The following is a 17,615-nucleotide window of genomic DNA, read 5'->3' as shown; positions in this document are numbered from 1 at the left end:
AGAGTCGCATCCAAAGATACATCAAAAGTCGGTAAAACCACGGACATACTGATTGTCAGTGCAGGATGGAGTAATAGATGACTCTGGACTGACAGCGATCCTTCGCCAGGATGATCCGATCCACGACTTCAATTTCAAACATTGGCTTAGCCAGAATGAAGAGTTAAAATTACAAGTACTGATACAGTATAAATAAGATAAAATCGAAAAAAAATGTCTATGCACCGAAACCATACAGAGTACGCCCTGACCGCTTGAGTGCGTACACGACATCAAGGGCGGTGACTGTTTTCCGTTTTGCGTGCTCAGTGTATGTTACCGAGTCGCGGATGACCTGGGAGGAAGCGTAAGCATGTACACCGGGTTGGCATCTACATGTCTACACACATTTTCAAGGAAGATCTTGAGAACACCACGGGTCTCCTCGTAGATGAGACCGGAGATACGCTTGACACCACCACGACGGGCGAGACGACGGATAGCAGGCTTTGTTATGCCTAGGTATGGCAATTAGACAAAAGACAAGGGCAGGAATCGCTGAATGACTCACCCTGAATGTTGTCACGAAGAATCTTACGATGACGCTTAGCACCACCCTTTCCGAGACCCTTCAAGACACATTAGACCGAAAGCAAAACAGTTGTTGTGATACAGAACTCACCTTGCCACCTTTTCCACGGCCAGACATTGTGTGTTGAGGAGTAAAGTGTAATAAAACGCGTGAGCGAAACGGCGAGCTTGGGAAGATACGAACGCCGAAATGAGCCACGACTGCTTATATATCAGCGGCGGGTGGCTGTGCTGAATAACCGTGTCCAGGTTTGTTGATTGAGTGACTTGGCCTTTCACGTGACCGCGCGACGCGTTTGTATATAGGGTCACCCCCATTGGGAGACATATGCTCATTCCCGAACCACCAACCGCTTTGTCGACTATTGTCTTTACCTTGTACCAATCAACTTAACAATGGCCCGTACCAAGCAAACCGCTCGCAAGTCCACTGGTGGTAAGTTGTACTTCCAGTCTAACAAAGGGGACTCGAGCTCATTAGCTATTAGGCAAAGCCCCTCGTAAGCAATTGGCAGCCAAGTCCGCTGCTCGCAAGACCGCACAAGCAGTAAGTTTCATCTTTGATCCATCCGGACTTTACTCAACCATTCTCAGAGCACTGGTGGTGTCAAGAAGCCCCATCGTTTCCGTCCCGGTACCGTCGCTCTTCGTGAGATCCGTCGGTACCAGAAATCAACGGAGCTGCTCATTCGCAAGCTCCCCTTCCAACGACTTGTTCGTGAAATCGCACAGGATTTCAAGGTTAGTTATGCCTTCTGTCTAAACAATGGTCGTGTCTCATTGCTTGTCAGACTGACCTGCGCTTCCAATCATCTGCCGTGATGGCTCTTCAAGAAGCCGCTGAGGCATACCTCGTCTCGCTGTTTGAGGACACCAACTTGGCAGCCATTCATGCTAAGCGTGTCACTATCCAACCAAAAGATCTTGCTCTTGCACGGCGGCTTCGCGGCGAGCGTTCGTAGAGGGTTTTATTTATTAGTGGTTGAGTTGTATTCTATTGTATTATCTATTTTTCGTACTACCGACTGGACTATTTTGACATGCAATCTGCAATGATGAGCGGATTCCACATACCACAATGCTTTCCGAAGTCCTGAACATGATCTCTTAGTGAATTCAGCCGTGGGAACAATGACATAATTCTGCTTCTGCTGAATACGTCGTATGATTGTTTATTCGAACTCCCGAGTCAATTATCGTCCGAAATATACTGCTTCGAGAGCATACGTTGTTTTCTTGTAGTCTCCGGGGCTCTTTAAGTAAGGTAAGCACCACGAATGAATCCACATTATTGTACTTACAAGTTGCACAGGCAATTTAATTGAATTCTCGAACAAAAACTGCTCTAGCAATAGGTTGCATGTTTGATTGATGCTATGTCGAGCGACGATGAACTTGGGGTAAGCATCTAATATTTATAATCTGCCGATGAATATTATACTTGCTGTACTTGGTGGCCAACATGGGCGCCCGAGGGAATTCTGTCAGCCAAGGATGAGCGAGCAGTTCATGTCCGAGTCAGCCACCAAGCTCCGGGCGTATAAACGCTCACTCTTCGCACTCTCCAACCCATTACATCTTTGCCTCCAACTGCGACTTGACTTGACTTATACTTTTGCTTGCCGCATCCGCAACCCCCACATTCATTCATAATGCGCTCCTTTGCAACTCTCGCTGCCGTCCTCCCTGCCGTGCTCGCAATGCCTCTCGAATTCACCACTCATCACCAACATGTAAGTCCTTAAATATTCATCAAGGTGCACTGTTGATTTGATCTACCCACCCTATCAGCCACCTTCCTCCTGTGTCATCGCGGGCGTCGCTTATCCACACCCTCCGCATGCCCTCGTCCTCCTTGAAAGACGAGAACTTAGCCCTCCCGCTGGAGTATCTGAGCGCGCTTTCATTGAATTCCTAGTTTTATGTCACCAGTCCGATCATTCATCCTCTAGCCCGCTCGTCGCTCGTCAGCAAGGTAGCTCCTTGCCTGGAGATTTAGGGGATCTGACAGGGAGTAATAGCACGGCTGGCATAGCCAATCTAGTCGGAGGCGCTCCACAGAGTTCCTCGGCTACAGGTAATCAGAGTGCTAGCTCTTCCGCAGCCAAGCCTTCGCCGACTCCCGCAGCTGCTACCTCACCTGCCCACTCTGTCGCTGGCTCCCCATCCGCTGACTCCCCAGGGGATACACCTTCAGAGACGCCTGAACTTGCAACTGGGCCCACGACATCTGGAAACTCCACTGGTAGTCCCTCCGCAGGCAATGACGCTCCCGGAATTCTACCCAACTCCGCGGGGAGCTTTCCTTCTGAAAACATATCTGCGACCACGGATAACAACGCTTCCCACGACGCGAGTGCATCCGAGACACCACAGCCCGTCCCATCTACGTCTGACACGCCCTCTGACACCGCGACACCCCAGATTCTTACTTTCAACCTCGACAGCCCTCTCGGGAGCACCACCCTTAACCCGTCATCCGCCAACTTTGACGACCCATCTGACGGCCTTGACGAACCAGCAATCGATGTTGATGGGGAACCCGTCGGCGATGAAGAGCCACCGATGTTGACGTACGATGCGGCTGTGTCTAGACCTCGAGGGATGTGATTTGTGATAGTCATGTATAACCAACGTTTAAATGGTAGTTATGCAACACAACGCGGTTCAACTTCATCCTTGTTATACGGCCAACTGAGTTCGTCGAAATCTCGTTCACAGTCGACTCACCTGACGATACTGTCACTTGGTAAGCTCTTTGCCTTATGTTGTGTATCAGCGCGATGGAAAGCAACATTAACAATTAACTCAATATCCAACCATATCGTACTGATGCTAGATATACAATCCATGTTAAAATAATATTGTCCTCCAGAGTCCGTTGTTAATAAACAAGTGATTAGTTAAAGTCCCCGTCCGTCCAACCCCAGCACCCTTATTTGACCCATGACGTCTCACATCAAAGCAGTACCCACAGCGACAAAAATACCACCCACAAGCGGCGCCCATTGAACACCCCATCGGTGAGAGGCAGCATTAGTCCCACCCCCCGTTCCCGCTGTCGCACTAGCCGAGACCGAACCAATAGTAGCCGAAGGAGGAGCAGCATCAACTCCATTCATAGCAAGCGCAGTATTCGAAAGCGCAGCAAAACCCACAGAAGCTGGGTTATACCGGAAAACCGAATAAACATTTTTCTACGATCGACCGACCGAATGAGCAAGTTCGTCCTTTCAACGACATGAACGGCAAAGCTTACCAGGAAAGTGTCACCAACGATCCAACTTGGCGCGCTGCCACCTGTGTTCAGTTCGAAAAATGCACCGACGCATTGGGATGAGCTGATCTTTGTGAGTAGGAAGTCGGCGGGGGAGATGGGCCAGCTGGGTCCGCCGAATGAGATGGCTACGTTGACGGTGGTAGTGCATGGGTATGTCCAGTATCCCTGCCAGTTGCCTGTGCCGGGTTGCGACCCTGGAATTTGTGCGAAGATGTTTTGGATGACACTGGAAGGTCCGCCGACAAGTGTGGTTCCGGTGTCGATGGCAGAGTAGGATGAAGAACCTGTGGGGATGCTGACGGAGTTTCCTTGTACGGTTAACGCTGGGAGGCGGCGAATGTCAATGTTTGCAGAGCTAAACGACGGATGTACTCACATTTCATCGGTAGAATCCAATATGATGGCGTCGATGGCAGGGCCTGGTAATCGATGGTGCCAGTATAAAGACTGCTGTTGACAAAGCCTAGAAATCGTCCGTCAAACTGAGAACAAAATCCGAGCCAAGATGACATACCCATAGTGAACGATCCACCAGGCTCCTGAGTGTGAGCGTTGGTAGCGTTGATGAACCGCGTGAGCTGAAATGCCATGACAGGATCTGTCCAAGACCCGGAGCTCGCTAAGGTCTGCCAGAGCGGTGACGCTTTCGAGCTAGCTATGGTCTGCCATCCCAAGCCCAACAAGCCAGACACGGGTGGGTTAAGAAGACCCGACGACGCTTCCGTGACAACACCGAACGTCTGACTGGAAACAGAGAACCCAGCCATCTGCACGACATCTTGGCCTAATGTACCTGCTGCAGCGCCAGAACCGTATGTGATGTCGAATGGCTGGGACAGGTTGTGGAAAGTAGATGATTGTAGGTCATCGAACAGCTGGACTTTGGAGCAGCCGATGGTGCAGGCTTGATCTGCGACCCAAAGATCGCTAATTCATGGACAAGGTTGAATACAGTTGTGGAGAGAGTTGTGAGGGGTAAACAAACTCACGCCGATCCAGTGTCTAAGATGACATTGAAGGAGACCGGTGGAGTGCCTATAGCGACAGTTCCATAATAACTGGAATGAAAGCGTTCGATGAATTAATCTACGGCAGGGAATCACCGACCGACCTTGAATCCGCGTTTTGGTTAGTGATCCTATTGAAATGATCAGCGATAGCGAAGTGGGAGCTAGGAGGCAATTCTCACAAATTTGTTCCGGTACTCCTTTTCTCTATAGATCCCCCATACTTGACGGTGAGAGCCTCTCGCTCGTTCTTGGCCCATACTTCCCAATCAGACACGGAGCGTTCAGTTGGGACTCTTCGGATGAGCGGGATAGACTGGCCAGCAGTCGGGATGGAATCATAACCATTTGGGGCAGCGGAGGTATTTGGTGAGATGATGAGGAGGCAAGACAGTGCGAGTGTCAACGAGGAAAGCATTGCGAATGGAGGCTAGGCTGACTTGAAAGCGATGAAAACGAGAACTTAATAGATGATATATAGTAATTATGGAGGAGGCAGTGGTGAGGGAAAGAAAGAACGTGGTCGTGTACTCGCACAGCGGGCAACGTACAAGTAAGTGAGAAGTGTCTTGGTACTGCGGAAGGCCAAGGATCTTCCCAAGACATTTTAGTCATTCCGCACAATCCCACGCCTGAAGCTGGTCGTCATCAAAACCCAGACTGAAACTTGTCATGTAACTTTTGATACCTCCTGTACATCCTCTGACGATCTTACCTGCGTCATGACTTCATGCTGTGCAAGGCATCGTGTTTGTTCCGACGGGTCAAGTTTGCGAACACAGCGGTGCAGAAAGAAACGTAACATCAGCTGATCAGCGCTGGCCCGTCATACATACTTCTGACCAGCCCAAACCACATACGGTAAATCCAAAAGCCCGTCCACCCTGAACAACCGCCAAGTCCCCTTGTCCAACCATCTCTCAAGGAACTCCCTCAGGACATCTTCTTGCCGTAGTTCAACGATCACCAATGCCCATGTCTTCTCTGCGCTTGAAACTGTCTCGATTGTCTCGACGAGTGCAGGAAGAAGCGAGGGGTGATAGATACAATCGACGATCAGCACGAGATCCCACGCAGCGTTTGGCTCAGGTGGTTTAGGGTGATAGCGTGACCGCCCGGCCGGGGGCAGGGACAGCAGGGTTTCCCAGTCTAACTCTTCCACAGAGATATTCGATCCTGGTGACCTCCCTGAAGGCTTTGTATCTTGCGTCCAACCCGCGAAATTAAGTGCGACATTCTTTCGGATAAGTGGGAGAAGCGGCGCAATGTCCGTTGCAGTGTAGCTCTTTGAACAGGCAGAAAGTGCAATACTGAGCAAGCCCGTGCCTGACCTGTCCAACCGATCAGGGTGAACGAAAACGGAAACAAACCTCGAAGCTCACCCTAACTCAAGTATATGACTCTCCCGAAGCAAATCCTTATCGAATAATGGATTGTTTGGAGGGAAGCGATTTTGCTGCAAGATCACTTGAGCGAACGCTATGCTGCCATCACCTCGTCGTATATCTGCCCGACGAACAAAGCACGCAACATGATCCTACCTCGCTCGCCACAAGACGCTCCCAGTATCTCCTTTTCGACTGCGCAGCGCAGTTTTGTCTTGCGCGAGCTCGATCTCGATTACATGAGGAGATTCGTCGCAAACTCTTGTTTTCCTTGTAGACTTGCCCTTTCGTGACCTCGACGTCGATTTAAATTCAGCGGTGCAAGAAGATGTTGGCTGTAATGGGGCGGAGAGTTCGAATTGGATCGAAAGGATGTCCTTGCGAGAATCAACGTGTCCTAAGCCGCGGAATCCATCTGGTCCTGTCAGGTCGAGTGGTTTTTGGTTCAGAGCTGTGTATACGAGGAAGATCTGCGACGATATAGATTTGAATCACAACATAAGTGGATTAAGCTGACCTCCTCGTCTGCATTGGTCACTGGTTCGGTGCCGTCTGGGAGCTTCAGCAGATTCGAGGACATGATATACAGGCGGACACCAAATGGCAAATGCTAGAGCAAGGGGTATAACTCTTGAAGCTGCGTAAGTGAGGACTTTGGGAGGGTCCAGGAAAACAAGGCCAAACAAAAACCTGTACTACGTTGCCGAGTCCCGACAGTATTTGGATCAGTGACTTGAACACGTCGCGTCCCTAGGGCACACGCGCTGGAGTTGCTGGACGCGTGCACGTGCGCTGCAGTCTACGATATACGATCTCTCGCGAGTTCTCTCTCTCTCTCATCATCTCCAGCTGTAGCTAAGCACGCTGTGACGGTTCGCTACGTGCCCAAATCCAAAACACATCGACACGTCTCGCGCACCTCTATAATAGACTCGCTGCTACTAAACGCGTATTACCGTTTTCCCTAGAATTCCGCTTCACCATGCCCCACCCGCCAACCCAGGGGGGACCTTGAGCCACCTGCTTGTCACCCAATGATTATGAAATTAATTCACATCATGAAGACCGTCTACGGGCTTTTGGGTCCGCAAAATGAACCGTCGCGGAAACATGAAGGGGAAACATACCGCAACCTTTGGTTCTGGAGATTCAGAAGGAACCGGCGGATCTTCTGTACTGTCAAGCCTTTTCATCCATTTTGGTCTATCCACCCAAACTTCTCCACGCTTTTCTCTTATATCCCAGGACATGCAAATCGAGACATGGCACGAAAATCTCGTACACCCGTCCCGCCTGAGCTCGTGCCGATCGTGACAGATATCTGCAATTTCGCCGTTGCGAGGTCTCCGTTTTCCCCGGATGCCAGTGAACCGGAGAGCTACTCAATAAGTCAGGTGTGGCAACAAGTTCAAATACGGGTGAGAGCTGATTCGTCCCTATTGACCTTTTTGTTGTAATGCAAATTACTGGTGTCAGGAACATCACGAAAACTTTCGGGATCTAGGCTTTATCGAGGGTACAGACTCTCAGGATGAACTTGAATGTGATCTTTGTCGATCGGACCTCCGCCAATGCAGGATTTGTCAGAAAATTGCGTGTCCTTCGCTCCACTGCATTGGGTATTCTCTATCTTGTGTGCGTTGGCGTGCATGTGCCGCAGGATACCACTGCTCCTGGTACGGTGATATTTGTATTAATTGTGTCGGCGGCGGTTCCACCAGTCTGTGCGACCTCTGCACCGAAAAAGGCGGCTCCATTTTGCGTTGTCTTCGCTGCGACAGAACATTTTGCGAGGAATACTCGTACAACGAGAGATGTCGCGGCTGTAGAGCTTCGGGCCTCTGCCACGACTGTGCCGATGAAGCATCAGAGAATCCAGCAGAGGAAACCTACGTGGAACTCGTCGGCCCTTGCACCAGATGTACCTCTCTAGTCTGTAAAACCCTGCGGAACAACGAGTGCCATTGTGTTAAGTCATGAATAACGGGGTAACAAGTTGTTGCCTTTGGCACTTACAAGTCACTTTCTTGTCAGAGTCTGGCAGGACAACGTGTTGATGCTAGTACGCAATATTATACGTGAACCAATTGTATTGAAGAAGATTTTTATTGACAAATGACACCACACATTTAAGTTTATGCCGTTCTCTCGGGCTAGCCCGAGTTATTATCGCTAACATTGGATTCTTAATGGTAAGTCAACATCCATGTCCAAGATTTGTGCGTAATCTACGGGGTGCGCACACCATATACCAGTGTATCCCTGAGAGCTCCGCAGGCGCCAGGAACTCACGATCATCGGTACAACCGTATCCGTCGCATGCGTTTCATATTTCATCCAGTGTACATCGCTTCAAGTTCTGAACAAGATGCCTTGTTTCAGATTCAGAATGGCCCCCTGGCGGGTCCCTGGGTCCCAAGGATGCTCACCCTGCGCCTTGGCCCCGGATGGACAAGGAACCCGCCGGAGGCACCTGCGGTACGACATCTTATCATCATCCACGGGGGATGGCTGGCGATATGTTCGACACGTCAATTTCCGTGACGTTAGTCGTGTGTAGTAACTATGTGTGCCTTGCATGCATAGCACCCTGATCATATCGGACAATTACGAGGCTAAATGTCAGGCCTTCAGGGCTGGTAGGCTATATACTGCGCCAGACTTCTCGTCAACACCCTTCCTCTGTTGTTATTTTGCCTCGTCATGATGGATTCTAGTGAAGTGCAGCAGATGTGAGTAATCCACGCATAGGCTTACTATGTGTCCTGATGGTGATTAACCTTGAACATTCCCAGGTCGGTGAACTTCAAGTTTTGCGCCGTTCTCGTGGCAGACAGTATTGTGACTTTTTACCTTTGCCTCAGGACGATAACACGATATTCTAGCTATCCTGATGTACGACCATATGGCGACTCTCACAGAAGAAATTTCTTTCGTTTGGTGTCGTCCAAAAACACTATCTGCAATATTGTTTCTCGTCAATCGCTATGTCGCTCTGCTCGGCAATATCTATGTCTTATTTGTGTATTTCATACCCATTTCAGATGAGGTTCGATGGTTTCGTTACGCACGTACTCAGCTGGTAGGCTCACGACCTATTTTTGCAGAGGTTTCAACTCTTTATTTTCAACATCTGTTGTTTTGCTCAATAAAATACTAGCTGTCCGAAATTTTTAATGTCCAGAGAATTGCTCTTCTTTCTCCAACAAGTTCTCGTTTGTCGTGAGTGGAATTCCATAGCGAGAACTACACGTACTGACATTTCCAGTTATATTGACTCTTCGCACTTATGCTCTCTACTACCGTAGCAAGCGCCTCCTTGCTTGGATGATAATCATCGTCTGTGCTCTTGGGGGAGTAACTGTATGTGCTCGCATAAACCTTTGTACTCTGGAGTCTACTGATTGTTTTAAAGGCGGGAACGTTCAGTCTCCATTCAAACACTATGATCGCCATTCCAGGATTAAATTGCTATGGATCATATACAATAGGCATGTACGTAATTTGCCTCACCGTTCTGCGCGCTCTCTCAAAAAATTGTTGCAGAGCCGTCAGTTAGTGAATTCCGAGTCGGATTTCAGTAGTACATGATGTCATGACTTTGTTCAATTTCAGGTCCTGGGTTGGGATGGGTGACACTATTTGTCTACGAATTGCTCATCTTTGTCCTCACAGTTTGCATGTTATGCAAAACTAGAGGACTGTCCCTGGGAATGTCGAGGAGAACTATTCTTGATATCATATTCCAAGATGGTAATTTTTCGCTGCGTCGGCATTGTAAACACTGATCCAAGCGAACACAGGTATAATGTATTTTGCGTGAGGTTGCTAGTGAAATGGTCATTCCAGTGGATCTGACCCGCATTCATTCAGGGTGATGACATTGATTAATATACCCAACATCCTGACATACTACGTGAGTCAATGAATGAAACATTGATCGAGTCGTTCACTCACACCTTGTTTCAGTGTGGTCCAGTGAGCACACACCCGCTTCCTATGATTAAACTGACTATTGCTGACGACTGGCAAGGATACTACCAGAGGCAGTCTGGCTACATTTACAAGCTGGCGAGTATTTGGTGTGATATATGATATACACGGATCGATATTGACTATGCCCTCTAGCATGTCCGTGACTCTTGTCTCTCGGCTCATGCTTAACCTACACAAATCTATCGACGCTGGCATTTTGTCCACACTGATCAATGATGACGGTCCCAGCTCCGCTGTCCTTACCACTAGAGTCAATGTACAGTCTGTGATTTCCTCTCACTATTGCTAGGTTAATATTATCTTATGTTTCTGTATGCGAATATTCTTTTCGGAACTGGAAAGTGTTAATGAATGTCAGGAGAGTGCCCAGATCTGTAGAGACGGAACCGCATCCATTCGATCGTGCGTTTGAAACAGCAACTAGAGACCGTGAGATGGCGTTATAAGGTCAGTGGGGGGCCTTGGCCTCAGTCACACATGTACCATTCGTTCATGGCATGGCCAAGGAGTCTGTCATATGAAAAATGTGAACGGCAGTCACAGCTCTCCCCTTTTTCTGTTAGTAGTTGGTTTGGGGTGGGGTTTGTTCAAGTGAGATCTGACTTGGTCGTGTTACGATTACATGAATAGTGAGAAATTGATGAAAAAAAGACACTGCGCCTTCCATTCTGGTGGTACCAGTGAGCGATTGTTGGTGAACTTGAACTCGATTGGCTAGAGAAATCCTTAGTCGCGGTTCATCAGGTGGACATCGTTGACCAAGCGGGATGAAATACCAACACCGTGGGATTTCTGTGTTTGCAAACATCATGTTTTACGAGCGTAAAACGGAGCACCCAGGCAGGTTAATATGGAGGATGAAAGGGTATCAATCATGTAGGACGGCCTAGAATGTCAAGGCACAAACCCGCTCAGAGATTTCGCTCTCAAAGAACCTTTACGGCTACATAGTGTCCCGATATCTCCATCTTATCGTGATCAGATGCCACGTCTCTGACTGGCGCAATGACACCATGATCCGACGCAATCCTCCTGCATTCTCCGCCGTGCTGCTCCGCTAGCATAAAAGCGCCAAAGGCTGTCCAAGACGAACCATCAATAACGCTCGTGAGTGAGATTCCGAATGAACCAACTCCTCTTCTACAGGCAAACAGCCGGAGGACTCGTCAGAGTCATCTAACGGAGCCCCGGGCTCGGACCAATCCCCTACGCTCTCCGCATCGTCTGCAAAGTCGGGCAGCCCAAGGAGGCGACGATCCCATGGACGGACAAGCAAGAACGTCTGTGGGCCTGGCTTAGGCTCAAAACCCCGGCTTGTGCTTGGCCTAGAGGAGCTTTAGAGAGACGCCTATGAAACTATTTCCCACGAGCTGAGTTGTCACAATCAACGGATACACGCACCTTGCCCTTTGTAATGGCGCCCCAGATTTCAGGCCCTTCTTCTGTCTCATCATCTTGACCTCAGCTAGAGCTTGCTAGTTGCCCGTGTGTCGGTGCTGCGGAGAGACCGAGACTAGCGGTTGCGCAGTGGTATCGGTCATAGCTAATCTCTATCTCAGAGGGCGTGTACGGCGCATACTTTCATGTTAAATAAGACTGAGTTTCTGGTGTGGGACTGGAGTCTGGGAAACAGGGAAGATGGACAGGGAGAGAGGAGTGTGTAAGGCTGATAACGAGTACGAAAGGGAACGGTCTCGAGAACCGGCGGAAATCAGACACGTTTGTGATGACGTGAAGCTTGAAAGGACTAAATGAAGTGAGATGAGGGCTTAGACAGCCTTAGAGGCTTTCTGACGTGCTTTTGAGCGGGAATCAATGTCTGAGTTCTGTTATAGTAGGAACATACATGAGCTGTATTTATACGTCTGCGGGAGGTTCAGCTAAACCAGAATAGGCGCGAGGAGCATGCGGTTCACTGAAAATACTCGGTGAAGGACGGGGATGGTGAGGTCTGTGCACAAGGTATGATCGCGAGGAATGTATCCACGTAACTTGGATGCAAAGAGTTGCGCTCTTCGCATCAGTGAGTCACGTGGGCCACACAGATTGATCGTGTGAAACGTGAGCCAGAGTTGGACGCAGGTCAATGGATGGAAATCATTGCCGAGTTTCTGATGGCAGTGATTATGACAGTACAGGATCGTCCGACCGTCGATGTCCCGTGCAACTGTGCCTTCCATAGCACACGAGAAGGAACGTTCAAGTTGACAGGGCTGTTACTCACCGCATATAATACTGCACCAGATGTGCTCAACACCGTGCTTCTCTCGTATTTGCCCTCAACGTAATGGATACTGCTAGTGAAACGCAGCCGCAGATGTGAGTAATGCCGTGACACGCATAAAGTTTACTATGTATTCTGATGGCGACTCACCTTGAACATTTCCAGGTCGATGAATTTATACGCCCTTCTTGTGGCAAACAGTACTAGGGTTTTTACCTTGGCCCTGATCAGGATGATGACATGTTATTCTAGGTGTCCTGATGTACGACCATGTCGCGACCCTCACGGAAGAAATCACTTTCATTTGGTGTTGTCCGAAAGCACCATTTGCAATATTATTTCTCGTCAATCGCTATTTCGCTCTGCTCAGCAATATATATGTCTTATCGATTAATTCCCTGCCTGGTTCAGAGGTTCTTTGATTTTGTTATGCATGTTTCCAACTGGCAGTCTCATGACTTATTTTCACAGAGGTTCAACTTCGATCCTTTTTTGATCCCTTGTTTTCGCTCAACAAAACCTAGCTGTCCAAAATATTTGTTATCCAGAGAACTCCTTATTTTTGTTCAACAAATCATTGTTTGCTGTGAGTAGACTTTGATGTCGAGAACTTCACATACTAAAATTTACAGTCATGTTGACTCTTCGTACTTACGCGCTCTACGGCTGCAGCAAGCGCCTGATTACTTGGATGGTAATAATCAGCTTTGCTCTTGTGGGATTAGCTTTGGTACGTGGGTCGTGTTAAATTTTGCACTCTGGGCTTTACTGATCGTTTCTAGGCCGGATCATCTGGACATTCTTTAAGCACTGCAGTCGGCGTGCCAGGATTTGGTTGCTATGAATCATATACAACAGAGACGTACGTCATCTTCTTCTCTGTTCTATGCGCTTGCTCAGAATTTGTTACAGAGCCGTCAGTCAGTGAATTGCATGGGAACATGATGTCATGACTTTATCCAATTGCAGGTCCTGGGCTGGCATGGGCGTCACTATTCGTCTACGAATTGCTCATCTTTGCCCTCACAGTTTTCAGGATATGTAACACTAAAGGATTGTCTCTGGTAATGTCCAGGAGAAATATTCTCGACATCATATTCCAAGATGGTAAATTTTATGTTGCATCAGTTTCGCAAATACTGATCCGAAAAAACACAGGTGCGATATATTTCGTGTGAGCGTGTTAGTGAAATCGTGATTCGAGTGAATCTGATCCGCATTCCTTCAGAGCGATGACAGTGTTTAATATACCAAACATCCTGACGTTCTACGTGAGTTAACAAATACAATATTCGAGCCACATGCTCACACGTTGCGTTCAGTGTGGTTCAGTGAGCACACTCGCTTCTTATGACTACACTGGCTATCACTGACGACTGGCAAGGATACCATCAGAGGCAGTCTGGCTACATTTACTAGCTGGTGAGCATTTGGTGTGATAAATACGAATTGATTCTGACTATGCCCTCAGCATGTCCGTGACTCTCATCTCTCGGCTGGTACTTAACCTGCATAAACCTATTGACACTGGTATTTCCTCCTCCCTCATCCCGGATGACGACTCCGGCTCCGCTGTCCTTACCAGCAGAGTCAATGTATAGTCCGCAATTTCCTCACTATAGCTAGTTCAATAGTAGGTTCTGTTTCTGATTGCGGAGATTCTTCTTAAAAATGGGAAGCGTTAATTATTGTCATCTCGAGGGCGCCCAGATATGCAGAGACGGGATTGCGTCTGTGCATTCTGATGTCTATCATGTCATCGACAGAAGCCATGACCTTGACTCGCGCGATGATATTGTGATCCCAAGCGATTCTCTTGTATCCCCACCACGCCGCTGCGCTAGAAAAAGTGCACCAAAGAGTCTCATCGCCACATATGTTGTCCTTGCGGACTTGTCCTTTCATGACTTTGGCGTAGGCTTATCTTCAGCGACTTAAGAAGGAGACAATGTCGGATGTGATAATGCGATTGGTTCGAACCGGATAGTCAGGACGTCCTGGCGAGAATAATGTGTCATAGGCCGCGGAATCCATCTGATCCTATCAGATCGAGTGGTCTGTGGTTCGGAGCTGTGTAGATGAGAAGGATCTGCGACGATTATGGTATATTTTAACCACAACATAAGTAGGTGGATTAAGCTGACCTCCTCGTCCACATTGTGAGCCACAGATTCCGAGTCAGTGCCGCGCAGGGGCCTCCGTAGCTCTTAGTGGTAGTGCTTGTGCAATTGGACGCCAAATACTAGAACAAGGCACAGTGACTAACGTAAGCGATGCGCCGTATGATAGTGTCCGATGAATAAAACCAAATAACCCGTAGTCGAAGAACGTCGAACATATTGGCTTGCCCACGATCGCGACAGCAAGATCAAGGACAAGCATCACCAAAATTTCCGAATCCAGACATCACATGACATATTGAATTTTCTAACTCGTGCTACACGTGACATGGACACGTCCGAGTCCCGCGAACCAGGCCCGGGGTCGGTTGCGTTTTGCTACCAAGTCGCACTACCACATACGACTCGCAGGCTGCGACAGCTCTTGCATTCAGGCTCCTATCGCACCCGCGCTGGATCTCGCTGGACTCTGGAGTCTTACTCCGGCTTCTTTTAAGTTGCTCGGTCGTCTTCGCGCGGTTGATCTTGCGGACCTACGGCCCTCGGTTCTATTCTCAGGCTGGCCTCGTAAGGCCTATTTTCTATTGTGTCGCTAACTTTTGTTTTGTTTGAATCCCTCGTAACCACTACAGTGGAAATGGTCTTTGCAAGGCATAACAGCCTTGTAAGTCTGCTTCTTTAATCGTCACAAGATCCATATATGATATACTGATTTATGTGCCAAGAAAATTCTATGCACAACAACACTACATCGATGTATCCCTGACTCCCGCGGACCATCACGGTGAGTGTGAGGTTTGCGCCACGAAGTAGCGATTATCGGCACCGGTATCATCGGATCTATTTGTGTCTCGCACACGCGCACCTTTTGCCATTTGTTTTGGAGGTGTCGAGCAAGGCCTTGCCCTGTTCGGAATGTTGGTCAGTGGTAATGGGTCCCAAAGATAAGTTCATGACATGGATTGAAGCGTGGTAATTTACACAAGAAACAGATCTATAAAGCGTGAAAATTATACCTGTCTGTACGCAGTCAGTACTACCATGATCATCAATCAACTCATGACGTTATCCGCGTGTGTAACTCTCATACATACTACACTCGACAGATCTAGATGACGTCGGTTCGAGAAGGAACGTTAACAGGGTCTTACGCCTGATATATAGTACTCCATTCTCAACGCCGTTTTTCTGTTGTATTCTTCATCGTAATGGAGGCTAATTATGAAACGCAGCAGATGTGAGTAACACACTCAATACCTGTCCTAATGCATGCGGCTCAACATTCTCAGGTCCATGAATTTCAAGCTGTACGCCGTTCTCGTGGCAAACAGTACATACTATGCTTTTTATCTTTTCCTCAGGACGATAACACAATGTCCTAGGTATCCTGATGTACGACCATATCATGACCCTCACAGAAGAAATCGCTTTCATTTGGTGTCGTCCGAAAGCACTCTCTTCAATCTTATTTCTGCTCAATCGCTATGTTGCTTTGCTCGGCAATATATATGCCTCGTTATTTTATTTCCTCCATATTTCAGTTGAGTTTCTATGATTGTTTGTAACTGCCAGCCTCACAGCTTATTCCCACAGAGTTCGAGGTTTAAACTCTGGTTCTTGGCTGTCGGTTTGTTTTGCTCAACAAAATTCCAGCTGTCCGAAATATTTGCTATACAGGAAACTGTTCATTTTTGTCAACAAATCTTTATTTGCCGTGAGTAGAACTTTCTTGCGCAAGAATTACGTATACTGAAAATTTCAGTCATATTGACCCTTCGCACTTATGCTCTCTACGGCCGTAGCCAGTCCCTCCTTACTTGGATGATAATCATCGTCCTTGCTCTTGCGGGATTAACTTTTGTACGTGTGTAAAATTTTGTACTCTGGAGTCTGCTGATCGTTTCTAGGCGGGAACTTTTGGGCACTATCCAAGCACTGCGAACTTCTTGGCAGGAGTTTACTGCTATGAATCATATACAGAAACGTACGCCGCTTTATCCACCGCTCTGCGCTTTGCTCAAAAGATGTTGCAGAGTTATTCGTCAGTGAATTCGAAGTCAGATCTACATGCAAAACTAATGTCATGATTTTATTCAATCGCAGCCCATGGGATGACATGGATGGCCCTGTGTTTCTACGAATCACTCATCTTTGTCCTCACAGTGTCCAGGATATGCAAAACTAGAGGATTGATGCGGTTATCTCTGGTAATGTCAAGGAGAAATATAATTGATATTATATTTCAAGATGGTAATCTTTCGTTGCACCAGTATTGTAATCACTGATCCAAGCGAACGCAGGTGCAATGTATTTTGCGTGAGGTTGCCAGTGAAAGAGTGATTCAAATGAATCTGATCCGCATTCCTTTAGTGCGATAACATTGATTAATCTACCCAACATCCTAACGTACTACGTGAGTCAATGAATGATATTGTTCGAGTCGCACACTCACACTCACACTTTTGTTCAGTGTGGTCCGGTAAGTATACACGCCCGTATCTTATAATTTGGTTAATTGTCTGCTGACGATTGCCAAGGATATCGCTAGAGGCAGTCTGGCTACATTTACTAACTGGTGAGTATTTGGTGCGATAAACAACGGATCGTCTTTTTGACTATGCCCTCCAGCATGTCCGTGACTCTTGTCTCTCGGCTGGTGCTTAACCTTCACAAATCTATCGACACTGGTATTCTCCCCATCTTCATCCAGGATGATGACCACGGTTCTGCTGTCCTCACCACCAGGGTCAACGTACAGTCCGCGATTTCCTCTCACTATTGCTAGGTTAATATCATGTTTATGTTTCTGGATGCGGATATTCTTATCGGAACTGGAAAGTGTTAATGAATGTTAGGGGAGTGCCCAGATCTGCAGAGACGGAACCGCGTCCATTCGATCGCGCATTTGAAACAGTAAGATGGACACCGTCAGATGGCGCTAGGAGCTGTGGGAAGCGATTATCTGTTGCGGGTCCAGTGGAAGCAATGAGACGACAATTGACAAGGAGGCACCGTCACCGACAAGGGGGAAAA

At 48.0% G+C, this 17,615-nt stretch overlaps 9 protein-coding genes across 9 annotated transcripts; 6 read left to right on the top strand and 3 right to left on the bottom strand.

Moving 5' to 3' along the window:
* Positions 1–94: 94 nt before the first annotated feature.
* Positions 95–691, bottom strand: DEU56DRAFT_826136 (histone-fold-containing protein; the record flags this gene model as incomplete). The annotated part of the gene is made up of 4 exons (XM_041354325.1): positions 95–334; positions 388–497; positions 551–608; positions 662–691. 4 exons carry the CDS (start codon positions 686–688, stop codon positions 218–220), a joined length of 312 nt encoding a protein of 103 aa, XP_041204319.1. The 3' UTR covers positions 95–217.
* Positions 692–966: 275 nt separating this feature from the next.
* DEU56DRAFT_892785 (histone-fold-containing protein) lies at positions 967–1,693 on the top strand (the record flags this gene model as incomplete). The annotated part of the gene is made up of 4 exons (XM_041356327.1): positions 967–1,006; positions 1,059–1,117; positions 1,165–1,311; positions 1,362–1,693. 4 exons carry the CDS (start codon positions 967–969, stop codon positions 1,530–1,532), a joined length of 417 nt encoding a protein of 138 aa, XP_041204318.1. The 3' UTR covers positions 1,533–1,693.
* Positions 1,694–2,222: 529 nt separating this feature from the next.
* On the top strand, positions 2,223–3,180 carry DEU56DRAFT_916774 (uncharacterized protein; the record flags this gene model as incomplete). Its single annotated transcript, XM_041357903.1, has 2 exons — positions 2,223–2,303; positions 2,362–3,180. The coding sequence occupies 2 exons, from the start codon at positions 2,223–2,225 to the stop codon at positions 3,178–3,180; spliced, it is 900 nt and encodes a 299-aa protein (XP_041204317.1).
* Positions 3,181–3,347: 167 nt separating this feature from the next.
* On the bottom strand, positions 3,348–5,487 carry DEU56DRAFT_826128 (aspartic peptidase domain-containing protein). Its single transcript, XM_041354324.1, has 7 exons — positions 5,040–5,487; positions 4,962–4,988; positions 4,840–4,908; positions 4,365–4,777; positions 4,227–4,313; positions 3,830–4,173; positions 3,348–3,767 (listed from the first exon to the last, which is right to left on the bottom strand). Exons 1-7 carry the CDS (start codon positions 5,273–5,275, stop codon positions 3,525–3,527), a joined length of 1,419 nt encoding a protein of 472 aa, XP_041204316.1. The 5' UTR covers positions 5,276–5,487; the 3' UTR covers positions 3,348–3,524.
* On the bottom strand, positions 5,488–6,919 carry DEU56DRAFT_863091 (putative methyltransferase-domain-containing protein). Its single transcript, XM_041355355.1, has 5 exons — positions 6,760–6,919; positions 6,399–6,712; positions 6,240–6,341; positions 5,546–6,188; positions 5,488–5,495 (listed from the first exon to the last, which is right to left on the bottom strand). The coding sequence occupies exons 1-4, from the start codon at positions 6,820–6,822 to the stop codon at positions 5,684–5,686; spliced, it is 984 nt and encodes a 327-aa protein (XP_041204315.1). The 5' UTR covers positions 6,823–6,919; the 3' UTR covers positions 5,488–5,495; positions 5,546–5,683.
* Positions 6,920–7,609: 690 nt separating this feature from the next.
* DEU56DRAFT_826120 (uncharacterized protein) lies at positions 7,610–8,320 on the top strand. The gene is made up of 2 exons (XM_041354323.1): positions 7,610–8,186; positions 8,259–8,320. Exon 1 carries the CDS (start codon positions 7,774–7,776, stop codon positions 8,173–8,175), a length of 402 nt encoding a protein of 133 aa, XP_041204314.1. The 5' UTR covers positions 7,610–7,773; the 3' UTR covers positions 8,176–8,186; positions 8,259–8,320.
* An 812-nt stretch (positions 8,321–9,132) lies between these two features.
* DEU56DRAFT_586876 (uncharacterized protein) lies at positions 9,133–10,583 on the top strand. Its single transcript, XM_041346948.1, has 11 exons — positions 9,133–9,291; positions 9,350–9,464; positions 9,511–9,605; positions 9,658–9,737; positions 9,789–9,796; positions 9,858–9,995; positions 10,046–10,061; positions 10,116–10,158; positions 10,212–10,220; positions 10,276–10,313; positions 10,371–10,583. Exons 2-11 carry the CDS (start codon positions 9,419–9,421, stop codon positions 10,525–10,527), a joined length of 630 nt encoding a protein of 209 aa, XP_041204313.1. The 5' UTR covers positions 9,133–9,291; positions 9,350–9,418; the 3' UTR covers positions 10,528–10,583.
* A 1,752-nt stretch (positions 10,584–12,335) lies between these two features.
* On the top strand, positions 12,336–14,165 carry DEU56DRAFT_826099 (uncharacterized protein). The gene is made up of 13 exons (XM_041354322.1): positions 12,336–12,557; positions 12,628–12,662; positions 12,715–12,875; positions 12,985–13,048; positions 13,095–13,192; positions 13,245–13,324; positions 13,375–13,382; positions 13,432–13,569; positions 13,621–13,636; positions 13,691–13,733; positions 13,785–13,793; positions 13,847–13,884; positions 13,934–14,165. The coding sequence occupies exons 1-13, from the start codon at positions 12,526–12,528 to the stop codon at positions 14,061–14,063; spliced, it is 852 nt and encodes a 283-aa protein (XP_041204312.1). The 5' UTR covers positions 12,336–12,525; the 3' UTR covers positions 14,064–14,165.
* Positions 14,166–15,604: 1,439 nt separating this feature from the next.
* DEU56DRAFT_586503 (uncharacterized protein) lies at positions 15,605–17,536 on the top strand. The gene is made up of 13 exons (XM_041346947.1): positions 15,605–15,819; positions 15,872–15,912; positions 15,965–16,122; positions 16,176–16,296; positions 16,345–16,442; positions 16,490–16,566; positions 16,616–16,623; positions 16,686–16,832; positions 16,883–16,898; positions 16,953–16,995; positions 17,053–17,061; positions 17,120–17,157; positions 17,211–17,536. The coding sequence occupies exons 1-13, from the start codon at positions 15,791–15,793 to the stop codon at positions 17,365–17,367; spliced, it is 942 nt and encodes a 313-aa protein (XP_041204311.1). The 5' UTR covers positions 15,605–15,790; the 3' UTR covers positions 17,368–17,536.
* The last annotated feature ends 79 nt before the right edge of the window (positions 17,537–17,615 follow it).

This window comes from Suillus clintonianus, assembly GCF_016758775.1.
Source record: "Suillus clintonianus strain FC179 chromosome Unknown DEU56scaffold_92, whole genome shotgun sequence".
NCBI classification, from domain to species: domain Eukaryota; kingdom Fungi; phylum Basidiomycota; class Agaricomycetes; order Boletales; family Suillaceae; genus Suillus; species Suillus clintonianus.
Note: the sequence above shows the minus strand (reverse complement) of the source record. Positions and strands in the feature narration are given on the sequence as shown.

Excerpts from the sequence above, each read along its gene's own strand:
- DEU56DRAFT_826128 (XM_041354324.1), bottom strand. The coding sequence starts at position 5,275 with ATGCTTTCCTCGTTGACACTCGCACTGTCTTGCCTCCTCATCATCTCA. Across the intron at positions 4,989-5,039 it reads AGGAGTACCGGAACAAATTT|GATCACTAACCAAAACGCGG; the intron begins GTGAGAATTGCC and ends TCATTTCAATAG. Across the intron at positions 4,778-4,839 it reads ATCTTAGACACTGGATCGGC|CGATCTTTGGGTCGCAGATC; the intron begins GTGAGTTTGTTT and ends TCCATGAATTAG.
- DEU56DRAFT_863091 (XM_041355355.1), bottom strand. The coding sequence starts at position 6,822 with ATGTCCTCGAATCTGCTGAAGCTCCCAGACGGCACCGAACCAGTGACC. Across the intron at positions 6,713-6,759 it reads TGACCAATGCAGACGAGGAG|ATCTTCCTCGTATACACAGC; the intron begins GTCAGCTTAATC and ends ATATCGTCGCAG. Across the intron at positions 6,189-6,239 it reads AGTCATATACTTGAGTTAGG|GTCAGGCACGGGCTTGCTCA; the intron begins GTGAGCTTCGAG and ends TCGGTTGGACAG.
- DEU56DRAFT_826120 (XM_041354323.1), top strand. The coding sequence starts at position 7,774 with ATGAACTTGAATGTGATCTTTGTCGATCGGACCTCCGCCAATGCAGGA.
- DEU56DRAFT_586876 (XM_041346948.1), top strand. The coding sequence starts at position 9,419 with ATGTCCAGAGAATTGCTCTTCTTTCTCCAACAAGTTCTCGTTTGTC. Across the intron at positions 9,465-9,510 it reads CCAACAAGTTCTCGTTTGTC|TTATATTGACTCTTCGCACT; the intron begins GTGAGTGGAATT and ends TGACATTTCCAG. Across the intron at positions 10,314-10,370 it reads CTGGCTACATTTACAAGCTG|CATGTCCGTGACTCTTGTCT; the intron begins GCGAGTATTTGG and ends TATGCCCTCTAG.
- DEU56DRAFT_826099 (XM_041354322.1), top strand. The coding sequence starts at position 12,526 with ATGGATACTGCTAGTGAAACGCAGCCGCAGAT. Across the intron at positions 12,663-12,714 it reads CGCCCTTCTTGTGGCAAACA|GTGTCCTGATGTACGACCAT; the intron begins GTACTAGGGTTT and ends ATGTTATTCTAG. Across the intron at positions 13,193-13,244 it reads CTCTTGTGGGATTAGCTTTG|GCCGGATCATCTGGACATTC; the intron begins GTACGTGGGTCG and ends GATCGTTTCTAG.
- DEU56DRAFT_586503 (XM_041346947.1), top strand. The coding sequence starts at position 15,791 with ATGGAGGCTAATTATGAAACGCAGCAGAT. Across the intron at positions 16,123-16,175 it reads TTTATTTCCTCCATATTTCA|AGTTCGAGGTTTAAACTCTG; the intron begins GTTGAGTTTCTA and ends TTATTCCCACAG. Across the intron at positions 16,297-16,344 it reads TCAACAAATCTTTATTTGCC|TCATATTGACCCTTCGCACT; the intron begins GTGAGTAGAACT and ends TGAAAATTTCAG.